This window comes from Myotis nattereri (genome assembly GCF_964212035.1).
Source record: "Myotis nattereri genome assembly, chromosome: 5".
Lineage (NCBI taxonomy): Eukaryota > Metazoa > Chordata > Mammalia > Chiroptera > Vespertilionidae > Myotis > Myotis nattereri.
The window spans coordinates 71220462-71237953 of NC_138080.1; the positions used below are offsets into that span (position 1 = coordinate 71220462).

At 39.4% G+C, this 17492-nt stretch overlaps 1 protein-coding gene across 1 annotated transcript in view; it reads right to left on the bottom strand.

The window, feature by feature from the left end:
- AFG2A (AFG2 AAA ATPase homolog A) overlaps positions 1-17492 on the bottom strand; it is a gene marked incomplete at its 5' end in the record, with an annotated part of 266725 nt that overhangs the window by 175619 nt on the left and 73614 nt on the right. The window contains 2 exons of the mRNA XM_081091172.1: positions 4053-4132; positions 5751-5804. Of these exons, the coding sequence (XP_080947298.1) occupies positions 4053-4132; positions 5751-5804 (134 nt within the window). The remainder of the gene's footprint in view (positions 1-4052; positions 4133-5750; positions 5805-17492) is intronic.

Here is a 17492-nt window from a genome sequence, read left to right on the forward strand (position 1 = left end):
CCAGCATTTGTGATGACTATTAATAAATCACAAGGACAAACTCTAGACAGAGTAGGCATATTCCTACCCGAACCCGCTTTCACACATGGTCAGTTAGTTATATGTTGCTTTCTCTTGAGTTTGAAGAGCATGTGACGTTACAGTTAAAGTTCTAAGTACTTCATCACAAGGGAAATTAGTCAAGCACTCTGAAAGTGTTTTCACTCTTAATATGGTGTACAGGGAGATATTAGAATAAGTTTAATCACTTTATCAGTCATTGTTTGCATCACTATTGTTTTTATATCATGTTTTTGTTGTTTTCATATCATGTTTTTGTCATTTTTATATCATGCTTCTGTTGTTGTTATATCCTTTTGTTACTGTTTATTAATAAATTTATATATTATTTTCATATACATTTTACTAAGTTCCTTTTATCTCTCACACTTCTATTATAGAGAAAGGGCAAACAGCAATATTAAAATATCTCCGCTAATTATTTCCCTTTTAATGTGCACGAATTTCATGCACGGGGCTAGTAGTTTGAAGATAATACAACAAAAGGTCACACAACATGTTCTGTGACAAAGGGAGTCACTCCAAACAAAGGAAGTCACAGTTATCTGGAAGTTAATTAAGTAAACAATATGGGCCTCTCCAGCTGGTGGCTCTAAGTTCCAGAGATATGTTTCCAGTTCCAAATCTCTTCTAGTTCTGCCTGCAGTTTGGAACTACCAGGCAATCAGTTGATGAGCTTGATTCAGGATCAGTGACAGAGGAGGTTGCTCTAGGAGTCTTCAGGTAGGCCAGTGACCATGTCCTCAGTCACAGGACGCCTGGCCAAGACAATACAGTACATGGGGCTCCCCCTACACCTCTCCAATGCTGCCTAAGACAAGTTTGACTGATGAATTATTGCCGAGTTTGCTCTCCCCACTATAACCTTGAAAAATATATAAACTTAAGGTAGCTAGAGATGCAACAGAGTACCAAAGCCAATTGTCAATTGTATAATAACCTACTTTGCATTAATACAGGGGCCTTTTGTGAGCTTTTTAAATTTTTTTAAACCTATAAAGCACTTAAAAGTCTATAGTTTCATAAGCATTAAATGAGTGTTAGCTAATATTATTAGCCCAGTAACCCCTTCCCAATCTTAGTGCTTGAATTCCTCCCTATTTTCAAAAGAGCTATGCTACTTTAACACCATTTTCAATTTTCCCAAATGTTAGGGAGATCACAGAAGCCACTTTGCAAAAGGGATCTTATATTTCCTCCAACTCCCAACATGAAATAAGGACTCCCAAAAAATCTTATTCAAAACAACCATAATTTAAATGAGTATACAGATAAAGAGAAATAAATATAACGCTTATTTATTTTTCAAGTCCCAAAGAAATTTAAATGAGGCAAAAAGGAGAAAATAGTGGTGTAATTAGACACTTTTATAAGTACATATTAAAAAAATCTGTCTGAAAGCACACCTATTTTAAAGCTAAGCAAATAGTATGTAAAATAATTGGTTTAACATGCATGGGATAGTAAGGACTGGTATGTATACTAGTACATCATAATTCTTTGCCGAATTTGTAAGACATCTTAAACTTGGAAATTAAAACCTTGATAAGAAGAAACAGCTTTCTTACACACTGCCATTCTTAGACTAGCCATATGGGTTTGATCTTAATGTTACTGTTTGAACAAATGAAAGCAATGACTATTCTATAGCCCAGTGATGGCGAACCTATTACATGCGTGTCAGAGGTGACACGCAAACTCATTTTTTTGGTTGATTTTTCTTTGTTAAATGGCATTTAAATATATAAAATAAATATTAAAAATATAGATCTTTGTTTTACTATGGTTGCAAATATCAAAAAATTTCTATATGTGACACAGCACCAGAGTTAAGTTAGGGTTTTTCAAAATGCTGACATGCCGAGCTCAAAAGGTTCGCCATCACTGCTATAGCCCAGTATTATGTAGAAATGCCTCCTAGTTTGGAATTTTTTATTTTTCTCTGTTTTTCCATGTTTCCATTTCTTTAACAATGCATAAAATTGGTTTAATAGCTTGAAAATGTTACTTGGTTTAATAGCTTAAAACAGCTATTGATAGATACCTTTGTGGAGGTTTCATTTTTTGTGTTCAGGTAATAGCAATCAATTAGATAAAACAATCATTTTCTAGGCAATGTGGCCCATCAACAAATTAGGAAAAACAAACAAACAACCACCATGAAAAGAGAATATCATTCTATAAGATTCTTACAGCTATAAAAAAACAAACGCACGAGGCTCACCACAACTAAAGTACAACCAAAACGCTCAACCTTGGCCCATTAGCATTACATTTGCTTATCAATCTCATCTTTGTTTTCTGAAATGTCAAATAACTTTTGACCCCAATTCTATGTATATATAAAAGGCTAATATGCAAAGTGTCCCCTCGGGAGTTCAACCGGAAGACTGGGAGTTCAATGGCTCGCTATGATGTGCGCTGACCACCAGGGGGTGGCGCAGAATGAAGGAAGGCCCTGGCCGGCAGCCTAAAGGCCCCCGATCAGCCCTGATCTCTGGTCAGGCCTAGGGACCCTACCCGTGCACGAATTTCATGCACGGAGCCTCTAGTTTTCTATACAAAGGAAAACTGCACAGAATTCATTTGTACTTGATTTGAAGGAGCCAGGGAAAGAGGGAAGTACACAGTACAGAATACAATGAACACTATTAAAGGAAATGATATCTGGAGGTTGCAAATCATTATCATCTCTAATACATTAGCAAAGTCCTACTGACCAAATTGCCTGCAAAAACAGGTTATTTCTGCCAAGTGCCTAGTCTGGTTTCTCACACCATTTTATTTCAAAAGCATTTTATGAGAATCTGCTACATATTCTACCTCCCATCTGGTTCACATTTAACAATGTATCCCACCCTGTTCCTTTTTAGACTCCAAAAACAGATGTCCCCAACATCACATGAATATGGCAGGTCACACTGCATCAGCTAACTTTTCTGGCTTCCTTTTCTTCTCTTGCAGTTAAGGTGAACTTGAGCTATTTGCAACCTTTTGTGTCATCTCACTTCAGAAGTAATAAAAAGGGCCCAAGTACTTTAACTCATAAAATAAAGAAGATTGGTGGGTATTTACAGGAGATCAAACAGGAAAGCAGGGCAGGCTCCCGCCTAACAAGTTTCCTAATGAGTTTACATTCTCATCCGGTGAGGCAGGGTAGACTACCCAGAAAGGAAGAGAATAGCAATGCTTCTTCTTGAATTTACTCCTGAGGCTTACATGGTGCCCTCTGCCATCACTGTAATTACCATCAGGGAACTTTTATAATCAATATATACATCAGGAAGTTATGCACAGAGAATACAGATTAACATTCTCCAACATGAAGTACTTGCACATATTCCTTAAAGGACCTCTAAACATTTGTAGAGAAAAAAGTCATACTTGTAAATAGTTCTGTGATATGTATACATATATATGTGTGTGTGTGTGTGTGCGACTATATGATTATATATTTAAAATATAAATAATTATACTCAGTGCCTGAAATTCAGGAACAAAACTATTAATACTAATTTTTATTCTACTGTACCTAATTTATATTTTTGGAAAGATGATTAATTCAGAAATACTAACATCTGTGTAATAACATCTTGTACTGGAATTGAGGTCTACTGTATCATTATATTATGCTTAATTGAGCTTTATTTATAGTTTTAATCACATATTTATAACAACTCAAATTTTGATAGTGCTAGGGATCCCTGTAGATAATAAACTATAAAAATTAATTCAAATGTCCCAAATGGATATCAACGTATGGCTTTTTTCTTAATTGTATATGAAATTATATACATGAAATAATTTAATGGGTATATGAGAAATTATATTCATGAAGTAATTTAATGGGTATAAGAGAAAATAACCACATGAATTGAAAAATGTTTTCTTTATGCCAAATGTACTAATAAATAAAATTGGTATAAGAAATGCTATTTACTCTACACTGTGATTGCTAATGTTTAACAGTAGTCCTATGAAATATTGCCTACCTGCCCCTTTCAACTGCTAAGGCATCCAGTTCATCAAAGAAAATAATGGAAGGAGCCACCGCTTTCGCTTTGCGGAAGATCTGGTGGAAAGAAAAGTGTCACGTTAGGGAAAGATCAGCAAACTCCAAAAAACTCCTGTCATTGGTTTTAGTTTGAAAACTGTTTAGAACTGAATCTATTATGTACAAGACAATCAGCCCAATCATTTTGTCTACAACCTATAATAGATGGATACACACTGCACAAAGGTAAGGCAACAATATGTATCCAGAGGTCTGCCTGTAGAAGGTAATGTGATTAAGCAATCAAACAATCTCAGCTAAAATCCCAACTCCACCATTTCAGTAGTTGTATGACCTTCAGAGTAGATAACTTTACTTCTCTGAACTTCTATTTCTACATCTATAAAATGCAGATAATAATAAATGCCAGTCACAGAAGATTCTTTTCAGAACTAAATAAAAAATAATAATAATGCAAAGCATTTAGTACAATGCCTAAAACATATTAAGAACTCAGTAAGTGGCAGGTATTATTAACTATAATCAACACATATTTAAAAGAAAAATCATACATGTGCAAAATCAACCATAGCTGAGCATATACAATACCCATAAACTCAAACCAAGCACCTTGTTCATGTCACTGAAGACTTTATGGGAAAGGAATAGTTTATGGGACAAGAAAAATGGCCAAAACTTGGAAGGTCATTGGTTGGTTATACCACAAGTCAATCAAACTATCAACACCAGTGACTGGCCTGATAGCCATGAGTGTGACATGTGGAAATGGGTTAGAAAAAGCCCGCACAGACAGAAAGAAATCCAAACGTGTGTTACGTGAAATCTAGGCCCCCATTTTCTTGTCACAAGTATCATGACCATAAAAATACAAAACAGTTACCAAAGCATTAATATTTATAAAGATCACTTTATTTCATTTTAATTAATGATAGTGTTGTCATTATCAATTAATGTTTTATACAATTATCTTCACCTATATTTTAAAAGGAAAAAAGTAACTTAAAATGTTTTCTCAGATAAAAAGAAAGTGTCCCAATCTGTAACACTCAGGTAACTTCACAAGTGGAGACCATCCACTCCACTGCTATTTGTGTGTTCTTGTCCTTGCTTAGCTTCTGTGAGGATAGAGGGTGCCTATGTGAGGCAGGCCCACCTCCGCTTGGGAAAGTCAAGACTTGTGGTCAAACTGCTGTTACCAAAATCCAGCACCTTGATTTTACATGAATTTAGTACATGTAGCTTCCGCAATATGAAGGAGTGGCCTATCACTTAGGCACAGGCTAAATAGGAGAATACAGTGGCATTTTCATATACTAAGCTTACTTGATTTAAAGGACTATCTAGTTTAAAGGATTTAAATCTCATTCTGAGATCATGTGTTCTTTGTAAGTATACACATGTCATTTCTAAAATAAAATGCTGGCAGTTGTTAAAAAATCTTTATTTGGTAAAATTAAAGGATGGTACTACTATGAGACTTAAAAACAAAATATTGTTGGTGGTCAAAAATGCATTTTTAAATAATAAAATAATATTTGCCTAAAGAAAAAATATACCACTAGAATTTAGATTTGAAAATTTCAAAATCTGTAACCCAAGCAAAATGGAAATCATACAGAGGACAGAAGTATGGTTCTCCTGTGCAGAGTTCCACTTTGCGGCATCATGTTCTTACCTCTCTAACAGCTCTTTCAGATTCACCAACATATTTATTCATTAATTCAGGCCCCTGCATGAGAAGAAAACATCTGTTTAGTTCTTTATAAATATAACCACGAGGAAAGAGCAAATACATACATGAAAGAAGAAAAGGGGGGGGGGGGGAATAAATAAAAATATGCTTATAATTAAATTAATTCCTTTAGCATGCTTATTCTCACTAGATGTTATTTGTGCCTCAACAAATTAAGCCATTCCATGTTCCAAAAACTTCACATCAATACAAAGGCAAAGCTGTGACCATAAACATCTTGTTCTCTGTCTACCCGTTGCCCCCATTTTCACCCTATATCAAGCACAGTGTTAGGGTTAGCTGCTAGCATGGGTACATATAGTACGGTCTGTGAGGCCCATATTTGCTCTTAAGTTAACTCTTTAAGAAACTGATACATAGCCGAAACCGGTTTGGCTCAGTGGATAGAGCGTAGGCCTGCGGACTGAAAGGTCCCGGGTTCGATTCCGGTCGGGGGCATGTACCTGGGTTGCGGGCACATCCCCAGTGGGAGATGTGCAGGAGGCAGCTGAACGATGTTTCTCTCTCATCGATGTTTCTAACTCTCTATCTCTCTCCCTTCCTCTCTGTAAAAAATCAATAAAATATATTAAAAAAAAAAAAGAAAGAAATATATAAAAAAAAAAAAAGAAAAAGAAAGTGATACATAAATCCCTAGAATAGATCAGATAAATGAGACTGGATAAGGTTATTTCTTTTCCAATTTTACTTACCAGATAACTATGGTGTGTCAGTCCTACCACATTCCACCTGTCTAGATACCATATGCTTCACTGATAAGGGTGATCAAGAAAACTACCAGAAGGGCCTTCAACCATGTGAGGACACAGCAAGAAGATAGCCATCTATGAACCAGGAAGTGGGATCTCACCAGACACCAAATCTGCTGGCTCCTTGATTTTGGACTTTGAGCCTCTATAACTGTGAGGAATAAATACCCAATCTATGATATTTTTTTATAGCAACCTAAATGGACTGAGATACCATTTAAAACAGGGACTGGCAAATTTCTTCTGTAAAAGGCCAACTAGTAAATATTTTAGATTTTGGAATCCAAAAAAGGAAAGAAAAATAAAAGAAAAAGAAAACTACCAGTACCCTATACTGGCTTAGTTGAGGGTAGCATTATTTTGCATGTTTCCATGGCTGAGATCAAGTGTTCAAGTTTACAAAACAACAGAAATAGCATAAATGCATGTAAAATATTTGTCAGGCTGTTGAATCTAGTGTGAACTAACCTGACTTATCTTTTACTGTTTCATTATTTTACACCATATCAGTCACAAATTCAAGGGCAATATTTATACCTCATACTCTTGCAATTTTGTCCCTTTAATCTACTGGGTTTCTTCCAGTCTTCCCAAGGGCTTTTTAAATGTGTCTGACACCTGCCTGTTGCTTTTGGCTATTACAATTCAAATCAAGTTTTTATAAGTTCTGAAATGTCTAGGGAAGGCAAGTTAACCTACGTGTTAACTATAGTTAAATGTTATGGAATATGCTCATAAAAACTCCAAACTCACATGAGATAGAATTACATATATGTAATATAAGTACAGGATCTTGAAAATTAATTTTAAAAAAACCAGCATCAGCACATACAGAAGGCCATTTTGGAAAAGCACTTCAAAAAATTTGAAAACAGGCATTACATACCAGGCCTTGGGCAAGTTTCTACTAAAAAGTGACAAAGGCTGACAGAGAAGGGAAGATAATTCAAGCTGTTTGTCTCAATAAGTATAATATAAACCTTCTCCATAATTCATTCACTCAGAAGAAAACAAAGAAATTTTAAGAACTTACACTGAGGACACCATGCTGACTCCAATTAAGCTAACAGTAAAGTGTACATGACCACATGTCCACAAAAACCCTTAGTATGTTATTCCTGACTCTCTTGTCTCAATCTTCTTTACTATCTATGATCTTAAACACTGGGTCTCAACTTCCACACTCTTATCTCTAGAAATCACCATCCTCTTGAGCTACAAATCCATATTTACAATGGCTTTCGGGATCCATCTGCCATGTAGTTTTAAAGGCATCTCAGCCTGGCCAATGTGGCTCAGTGGTTGAGCATCAACCCATTAACCAAGAGGTCACTGGTTTGATTCCCAATCAGGGCACATGACCAGCAGGCTCAATCCTGGGTAGGGAGTGTGCAGGAGACAGCCGATCGATGGTGTTTCTCTCTCATTGATGTTTCTATCTCTTTATCTGTCTCCCATCCTTTCTCTCTAAAAATCAGTTAAAAACTTATTTTTTAGCCCTAGCTGGTTTGGTTCAGTGGGTAGAACGTCAGCCTGCAGAATGAGATGTTTCGGGTTCAATTCCTATCAAGGGCACATGCCCAGGCAGGTTGCAGGCTCCATCCCCAATGTGGGCCATTGACAAGGCAGCCAATCAATTACTCTCTCTCTTTGGGGATGTTTCTTTCTTTCTCTCTCTCTCTCTCTCTCTCTCTCTCTCTCTCTCCCTCCCTCCCTCCCTCCCTCCCTCCCTCTCTCCTCCTCCTCTCTCTCCCTCTCTCTCCTCTCTGAAATCAATAAAAATATATTAAGAAAACAAAAACAAAACAAAAATTTTTTAAAACAGTATAAAGGCATTCCCAAACTCCACATGTCTAAATCCCAATTTATTATTTGCTTCCCCACCTCCAACCATACTCCTCACATACTCTTTCCAGAGTTACGGTACTTCCACCTGTCAGTCATTGGAAACAGACAAACAAAAACAAAAAAAATTCACCTCGAGTTCTCCCTTTGTTTCTCAATTTTCACATACAATTAATCATCAAGATTCTAAATATTACCCATTTCATTATGTCATTTGTTTAGTTAAGTGTCTCTCTCACTAAATTATGGGCTGACAGATAACAAGGAACCATCTAATGCATCTTTGCTTACCACTGACAATGCCTGACACAAAGAAGGTGCTTAATGTATAGACTGAAATTATTGTTGCAATGTAAAACATTCACAGATATTTTTAAATTGTTATAAATGTAAATCTGTAATATTTATTTCAACTCCAATTAAATTCTATTTAAAAAGATTGAAAAGAATAACTGGTCTCTCTCAGCTGGAATCTATGAATAAAAAAATTAAACCAACCCAATAATAAAGTTTTCTTCTCTATTATTAAATAAACTTCTTAAGAGTCTGAAAGCATTCTTCTCTTTCTAAATTTTTTTTGGTTCTCTTAGATTCCAATTGCTAAAGGTTTTGTTATTATAGTTCATATTATTGTCATTTTTTATTTTAGCCAAATGTAATAGGATGTTTTCATATCAAGACATATATTTCATATAGCAATTTTATCAACTGATACAAATAAAAAAAAACATTTTATTAACATACAGTTTCAACATATTGGTGTCTCAACTTTACTATGTCAACTTAAACAGTGTACAAAAAACTGCCAAATTTAAGTAAATCCAATCTAACTTCTATAGAAGTTTGTTATACTGACAATGGCATATTAAGTACACTATTTGTCTTAAGAATAATAGGTTACTATTCCCTAACAGCCATTCTAACAATGATAAAATTAAGTATATGTCTTTATTTACTACTGATGTTAATAATTGCCAATTTAAGTGTATGGGGCACATTATACAACATTATTGGGAGAGGTCAAGGGGATTTTTAAAGTTAAAAAATAAAAACTCTAAAGGAAATTAAATAGAAACTCAAAAGGTCTCAGACTCTAGACAAGTCCACATGACAGCAAACCTATAGAAGGAAAAGAAAGAGTTAAGGTCCACAAAAGGCACAGAACTGAACACAGTTCCTGGTGAGACTCTAAATTAGAAACTGTACCCAAGGTGAAAGAAAAAATAACCAAAACTCTAAAAGAAAGTATTCTTTAGAATATGGGGTCTGGGTATGGGGCCAGAACCAACACACATCTTTATAGGCTTCAACAGAGAACAGCAGTGAAACAGGCAAGCTCAGGGCAGCCCAAACCCAGGAGGTTCCCCAGCCAACTTCCTCACAGGGCTTTTCTTAGTAACTTTCCACTACCACCAGGAACAGAGGGATAAAGAACTGGAAAGGTCTCCTCCATTGTCCTCATGAAAGGAATCAACAATCTTCCCCATGCTTTTCCTTCCCTGCATTCCACTCATCCTGTAGGGTGCAGGACACCACTCTGAGCCGGCTTTTAATTTCAATTACATTCACTGAATGTCTATAATCTGCCCAGATCTGTGATAGTGACTTTAAAACTCTATTTATTTAATTAATAGACTTTTTCTTGGGAAGAGGGGAGTTTAAGACTTAGAGAAGAATTGAGCAGACAGTATAAAGAATTCCCATATGCCCAACCCTACCTCCCACCACACACTAAGTTTTCCCATGATTAATATCATATATTAGTATGGTACATCTTTTACAATTACTAAACCAATATTGCCCTAGCCAATTTGGCACAGTGCATAAATTATCGACCTGTGGACTGAAGGATCCTGAGTTCCATTCTGGTCAAGGGCACATGCCCTGGTTGCGGGCTCAATACCCAGTAGGGGTTGTGCAGGAGGCAACCGATCAATGATTCTCTTTCATCACTGATGTTTCTATCTCTCTCTCCCTCGCCCTTCCTCTCTGAAATCAATAAAAATACATTTTTTTAAAAACCACAATACTCATGCATGATTAACTAAACTCCACATTTATTCAGATTTTCTTAGTGTTTAGCTAAGGTCCTTTTTCAGTTCTAAGATCTCATCCAGAAAGTCCTAACATTATATTTAGTTGTCATGTTTCCTTGGGATCCTCTTGGCTCTGAGTTTATCAAACTTCCCTTGTTTTTGATGACCTGGACAGCTGAAGGAGTACTGGTCAGGTATTTTACAGACTGTTCAATTTGAGTTTGCCTAATTTTTTCTCATAGCTAGACACAAATTATGAGTGCTTGGGAAGAAGACCAAAGCAGTGAAGTTCCATTCTCCTCACAATACAAAAAGCACATACTATCAACATGACTAATCACTGAAGATGTGAACCTTGATCACCTGGTTGAGGTAGTATTTGCCAGACTTCTCCACTAGAAAGCAGCTCTTCCCCACCCCAGCTTCCATACTGAACTCTTTGGTTGGAAGGAAGTAATAATCATATGCAGCCCATATTTAAGGAGTGGGGTAGTTATGCCCTCCAAAACTTTTTCACCTATCTTTTTAATCTAGTCCTCTCAAAAAGCCTAAACAGATAAAAAACTGAGACTTAAGAGAACTTGTTTAAGGTTACAGAGCAAAAATTTAGTACTAGGGTTAGGAATCAAACCAAAGCCACCTGAACCCTAGCTTAGTGCTTTTCATTGCAACACACTCAGTCTCAAAGGCACAGATCACATACAAGTATATAAATGTCAACCTCCACTTTATTCAACTACTAGTATTTTTCCATGCACTTCTATTTTATTGGTCAGGTTCCTGTTTCTTTGCCAATGATAAACTTTTCTTATTAACTCAACCAACTACCACTTCAAAACTATGCTATTTTTCTCAGTTTTCTTTGTTCAAGAGAAACAAAATTACTTTTAAACTGGGTCTCAGAAACATCCATCTTTCCATTTTTCTGAAGCTGCCCTATGGAAACTGCCTGAAACACCTTCTCCAGTAACTTGGTGTAATTAATGAAAAAAGCACTGGAAATTAGTTTTATTAAACACACACACACACACACACACACACGATCCTATAATACAATGGATTCAGAGCTCAGGCTCTAGAGTCAGAAAGTCCTGAGATCAAATTTTAGTTCTATCACCAGCAGTTTGACCTTGGAAAAGTCATTTCACCTTCTTAAGCATCATTTCCGTATATGTAACCCTAGAAACCAATCTTAAAGTTTTCAGGATATAAAAGAAGTGTCTATGCAGTTTTCCATGTAATGTCTGCAAAATGGAAGCTCTCTGATTTATAGACTAGCCTACAAACAAAAGCTTCAAGATAACTTGTATCTTTGATAACAGAATGATAGGGGATCTGGTTAAATAAACAAAATCAATTACTTTAAATTGTGCACTGCTTTGAATAAATTACAGATTTTCCTGAACATAGGATGTATTTTGTAAAATTCCTCTCTGAGACAGGTATCAGAAGAAAATTTCCTCAAAAAGTCAAGGATACACTAAGTTCATTACATTTTTTTACTCACCAATACAGTTAATAAAGGACTTGCTGAAAATCCCTGTCAGAGACCTAACCACCCTTCTTCCAGAATCAGTAACAGTTGTGCATAAAGTAAAGCAGCCCCAACTATACCAGGATAATTAATCTATTATAGCACTCCAGACAAAAGCAAGAGAGAAGCAGAGAGGAAATTTCAACTGGAAAATATTTTGATATAATTGACCCAGATGACAACCTAAACTGAAGCATATGTCAAGTCTGCACAAAAACACATATAGATGCCAAAGGATGTTAAGGGCCCAGACAATTGGCCAAGGTGAAGTCTTAACTCTGAGTAGAGTGTATATCTCTTAATCACTGTGTAGAAAAGATGCACAGAGGAAGAGAGGGTACTTTCATTTCAGAGAAGGAACTGTTTAAAGTCTTTCAATTCTTTAACTTGGGAATTAAAGATAATTATCACTGCGAAAAGTATTAGGGAACTTCTCCTTTCAATGTATTAAAACACTTGTGTTTCCCAACAAGCTAGAAAATCCCTATATCTAACTACTTTTTTCTGATCACTTTAAAAACGTATAAGACCTGCTTTAAACTCACACTTAAATTATAACACTGAAAACCCTTAGAAAACAAACATGTATGTTGGAGCCAAAAGGCAACTTTTTCCTCATACAAAGATAAAACTAGAAATAATACAATGTGAATTCCCAAATGTTTTTACTTCATCTCATACGTAAGCCATATGACAAAGCTACTTTAACTCTTCTCACAAAATCAGACCAAGATGAAAGGATCAATGAAAATGCTAAGAAAAGCAAATTAGTTTTTCATGTTCCCAGCTTTTACTTTTGAAAAATTTAAGCATATAAGAAAGCTGAAAAAAAATGGTAAGATGAACACCCATCTTCATTAAATATATCCTCCAACCAAATTTAAAAATACTGTGAAACTACACTAAACTCTACACTGAATAAAAATCCACATTAAAAAAAATTGTAAGTAGAATATAATAATCTATAAGCAAGTATGAACTAAGAAAATTTCTTTTCTTTTTTTTAAAAAATATATTTTATTGACTTTTTACAGAGAGGAAGGGAAAGGGATAGAGAGCTAGAAACATCGATGAGAGAGAAACATCAATCAGCTGCCTCCTGCACACTCCCTACTTGGGGATGTGCCCGCAACCAAGGTACATGCCCTTGACTGGAATCGAACCTGGGACCCTTCAGTCCACAGGCCAATGCTCTATCCACTGAGCCAAACCAGTCAGGGCAGAAAATTTCTTAACATCACTTACTTTTTGTGTGTGTGACCTAAAAAACTAAAAAATTAAAAAACTGCACAATTTTGGCTGGATAGCTCAGTTGGTTAGAGCAGCGGTCACCAACCAGTAGTCTACGGACTACTGGTGGTCCGTGAGGTCCGAAAGGTTGGCGACTGCTGGGTTAGAGCATTGTCCCAATATGCCAAGGTTGTGGGTTTAATCCCTGGTCAGGGATTAAAAATCAATCAACGAATGCATAAAATAATGGAACAACAAAACTAGTATTTCTCACTCTCTGTCTCTCTCTCAAATAAATCCTATATAATAAAAGCCTAATATGCTAAGTGTCTGGTCAACTGTTATGCCATTCAACCAATCAAAGCATAATATGTTAATGATATGCTAAGGCCGCTCAACCGCTCACTATGATGTGCACTGACCACTGGGGGCAACGCTCCGATCGGTAGGTTAGCTTGCTGCTGGGGTTTGGCCGATTGGGACTAAGCAAGACAGGCCAGACAAGCCCTGGAGCCCTCTGCAGTCCCTCCCTGGCTGACCAACCTCCCGTGTCTCTCCCTAACCCCAATTATGCACTAGTGGGGTCCTTGGCCTGGCCTGCACCCTCTCGCAATCCAGATCCCCTCAGGGGATGTGGGAGAGCAGTTTCGGCCCAATCCCGCAGGCCAGGCCAAGTGACCCCACTGGTGCACAAATTTGTGCACTGGGCCTCTCGTAAATAAATAAATGAAATTAAACGAACAAAAAAGCTGAACACTTGGTTATTTTAAATGAACAGTATCTAAGATAAACCTCTCAAAGAACACTTTGAGTAATTTTCTCACATTGGAAAAAGACAAAAGTGAAACTATCTCAAGTTATGAAAAATTTCATATTCAAAAACAGTACTAAATATATTTTTGAGTAATCATAGAATAGGCCAGAAAGCAGTCCTGGTAGCATCTGGAATGTTATGTTAGGTCAGGAAAAGTGAGATTCAAGTGGAAATAACTATGAGCTAAGTCCTTATAAAATAAGGTTATTTTGAATAGACAAGAAAAATTCAAAGTTTATCATATGTAATTGTGCAATTACATGACAACGTAGGCATAGAAAAATGGAGGCGACAGGAAAGAGTAGAAAATGCCAGTAAAATGGCCATGTCCACTACCACAAGGTAGGAGGACAGGAACCATAGAAAAAGCAACGGGAATTTTCAAAATAATTCATTACTCCAACATTGAAAACTGTGGTTGTGATTCAGCATAACATGGTATCCTCTCCAAATCTTCATGATCCAGTATCTTCCACACAAACAAAGGTAAGTGTGCAAACAGTAGGGATTATGAAGATACTGATGCTTTAAACGTAAATAGGTTAAACTTAACTAAATATCACTCCACAAAAAATTTTAAGTAAAATAAGCCCTAACTGGTTTGGCTCAGTGGATAGAGCATCAGCCTGCGGACTGAAGGGTACCGGGTTCGATTCTGGTCAAGGGCATGTACCTTGGTTGCGGGCACATCCCCAGTGGGGGGTGTGCAGGAGGCTGATCAATGATCAGCTGATCAATGTTTCTCTCTCATCGATGTTTCTAACTCTCTATCCATCTCCCTTCCTCTCTGTAAAAAATCAATAAAATATATTAAAAAAATTCTTATTCATCATAGATGTTTCTATCTCTCTCTCCCTCTCCCTTCAACTCTAAAATCAATAAGAAATAAATTTTTTAAAAAAACCATTATCATGTACCTCTTCTGAAATGAATTTGCTATCTACAATATTTAAATACATATTTTTGTAGTAAAGTCCACAGAAATGATTTTGAGGTTTTATGTATATATATTTAGTAACTGGATATGTGATCACATTTAATAGACATTAATATCTGGTCATAAAGTAAATGTAAAACTACATATCAAATAGGATTATCTATCCCAAGTAATAGGACAAGGCAGTGAACAAATGTGTGTGTGTGAGTGTGTGTACTTCAGAGTAGAATGTACATACATTCTGACTGGAAGTGTTATTTTAAGGAACCTAGTTTTACCATATAAAGTATCTGGTTTCTTTGAAAATTCTATGTATGTAAATATCAAATTTACAATCATCCTATATATCCTATCTAATAAAAGAGAAACATGGTAATTAGCCATACCTCCGCTACCCTTCCCATTGGCTAATCAGGGCGATATGCAAATTAACTGCCAGCCAGGCAGATGGAAGCAAACATGAGGCTTGCTTCCTTCAGTGACGGAGGAAGCTAACATTCCCCGCCTGCCCCTGCTGGACTCTGAGCTTGCAGTCTGAAACATTGTTACAAATACAGAAGCTAAACAAAACCCCAGAAACCTGCTTTCAGCCAGCCGGGATCTCAGAGCTGGAGTTGAAACAGTGTTTCGATTATAGAACCCAAACAAACCAGATACCTGCTTTCAGCAGCAGAGGCCTAAGAGCTGGAGCCAAGCCTCAGAGCTAAAGCTGGCCCAGAATAAACAAAAGAAAAGTAAAAAAGGAGCGGTTGGGAGCTTCAGTCACCCGCCAGCCTGAAAATAGCCCTCAGCCCCTCACCCAGACTGGCCAGGCACCACAGTGGGGACCCCCACCCTGAAGGGTGTGTGACCAGCTGCAAACAGCCATCATCCCCTCACCCAGGCTGGCCAGGCACCCCAGTGGGGACCCCCACCCTGATCCAGGACACCCTTCAGGGCAAACCAGCTGGCCCCCACCTGTGCACCAGGCCTCTACCCTATATAGTAAAAGGGTAATATGCCTCCCAGCACTGGGATCAGCGGAGCCGCCAGGCCTCCCAGCACCGGGATCAGTGGAGTTGAGAGGCCTCCCAGCACCAGGATCAGCATGACAGGGGGCAGCGCCCAAACCCCCTGATCGCCCTGCGGCTCTGTGTGTGACAGGGGGCGGGGCCACAACCTCCCTATCCGCCCTACTCTGTTCGTGACAGGGGAAGGCACCCCAACCCCCTGATCAGCCCTGCTCTGTGCCTGATAGGGGGGAGCTCCCCAACCCCCTGATTGCCCTGCGGCTCTGTGTGTGACAGCGTGCGGCGCCCCAACCCCCTGATCGGCCCTGCTGTGTGTGTGACAGGGTGCAGCACCCCAACCCCTCCCCCACGGGCCCTGCTCTGTGTGTGACAGGGTAGAGCCATAACCTCCCCATCAGCCGTGCCCTGAGTGTGACAGGGTGCGGCGCCCCAACCCCCTGATTGGCCCTGCTCTGTGGGTGATAGAGGGCGGTGCCCCAACTGCCCCCCACGGGCCCTGCTCTGTGTGTGATGGGGTAGAGCCATAACCTCCCTATCGTCCCTGCCCTGAGTGTGACAGGGTGCGGCGCCCCAACCCCCTGATCCGCCCTGCTCTGTGTGTGACAGGGGGCGGTGCCCCAACTCCCCTATCGGCCCTACTCTGTGAGTGACAGGCGGGAGCTCCCCAACCCCCTGGTGGGCCGTGCTCTGTGAGTGACAGGGGGCAGCACCCCAAGCCGATTGGCCCTGCTCTGTGCGTGACAGGGGGTGGCGCCACAACCTCCCCATCGACCCTGCCTTGAGTGTGACAGGGGGCGATGCCCCAACCCCCCAATCGGCCCTACCCTGAGCGTGACTGAGGGTGGCATCACAACCTCCTGATCCGCCCTGCACTGTGCATGACAGGGGCAGCGCCCCAACTCCCCAATCGGCCCTGCTCTGAGCCCAACCAGGGGCTGCACCTAGGGATTGGGCCTGCCCTCTGCCACCCGGGAGCAGGCCTAAGCCAGCAGGTCGTTATCTCCCGAGGGGTCCCAGACTGCGAGAGGGCACAGGCCAGGCTGAGGGACCCCCCCTTCCCCCCCGAGTGCACAAATTTTTGTGCACCGGGCCTCTAGTCCTATAGAATAAAAGCCTAATATGCAAATTGTCCCCTCGACCGGGAGTTCGACTGCTCGCCATGACATGCAATGACCACCAGGGGGTGGCACAGAACACGGCAGGTGTCGGCGACAGGGCACTGGCAGCAGGCCCTGATGGCCCCGATGAGAGCGGGACCGTGGTGGGATGGTGGAGCAGGTGAGTGGGAGGTGCCAGGCCAAGACAGGTGTGAGCAGGGGCCCGACAGCCCCACCAATCGCCCTGCAGACAGCGACCAGCGGTGGGGGGCAGTTCCCAGGCGCTAAGGGAGCCAGGCAGGGGCCCAATGACTCAGGCAGACAGGGGGCACACTGGGGCCCGGGGGTCCAGGTGTTGCCCAGGGCCCGGAGGTCAGCTGGGACATGCCCTTCTATACCAGATTGCTCGTGC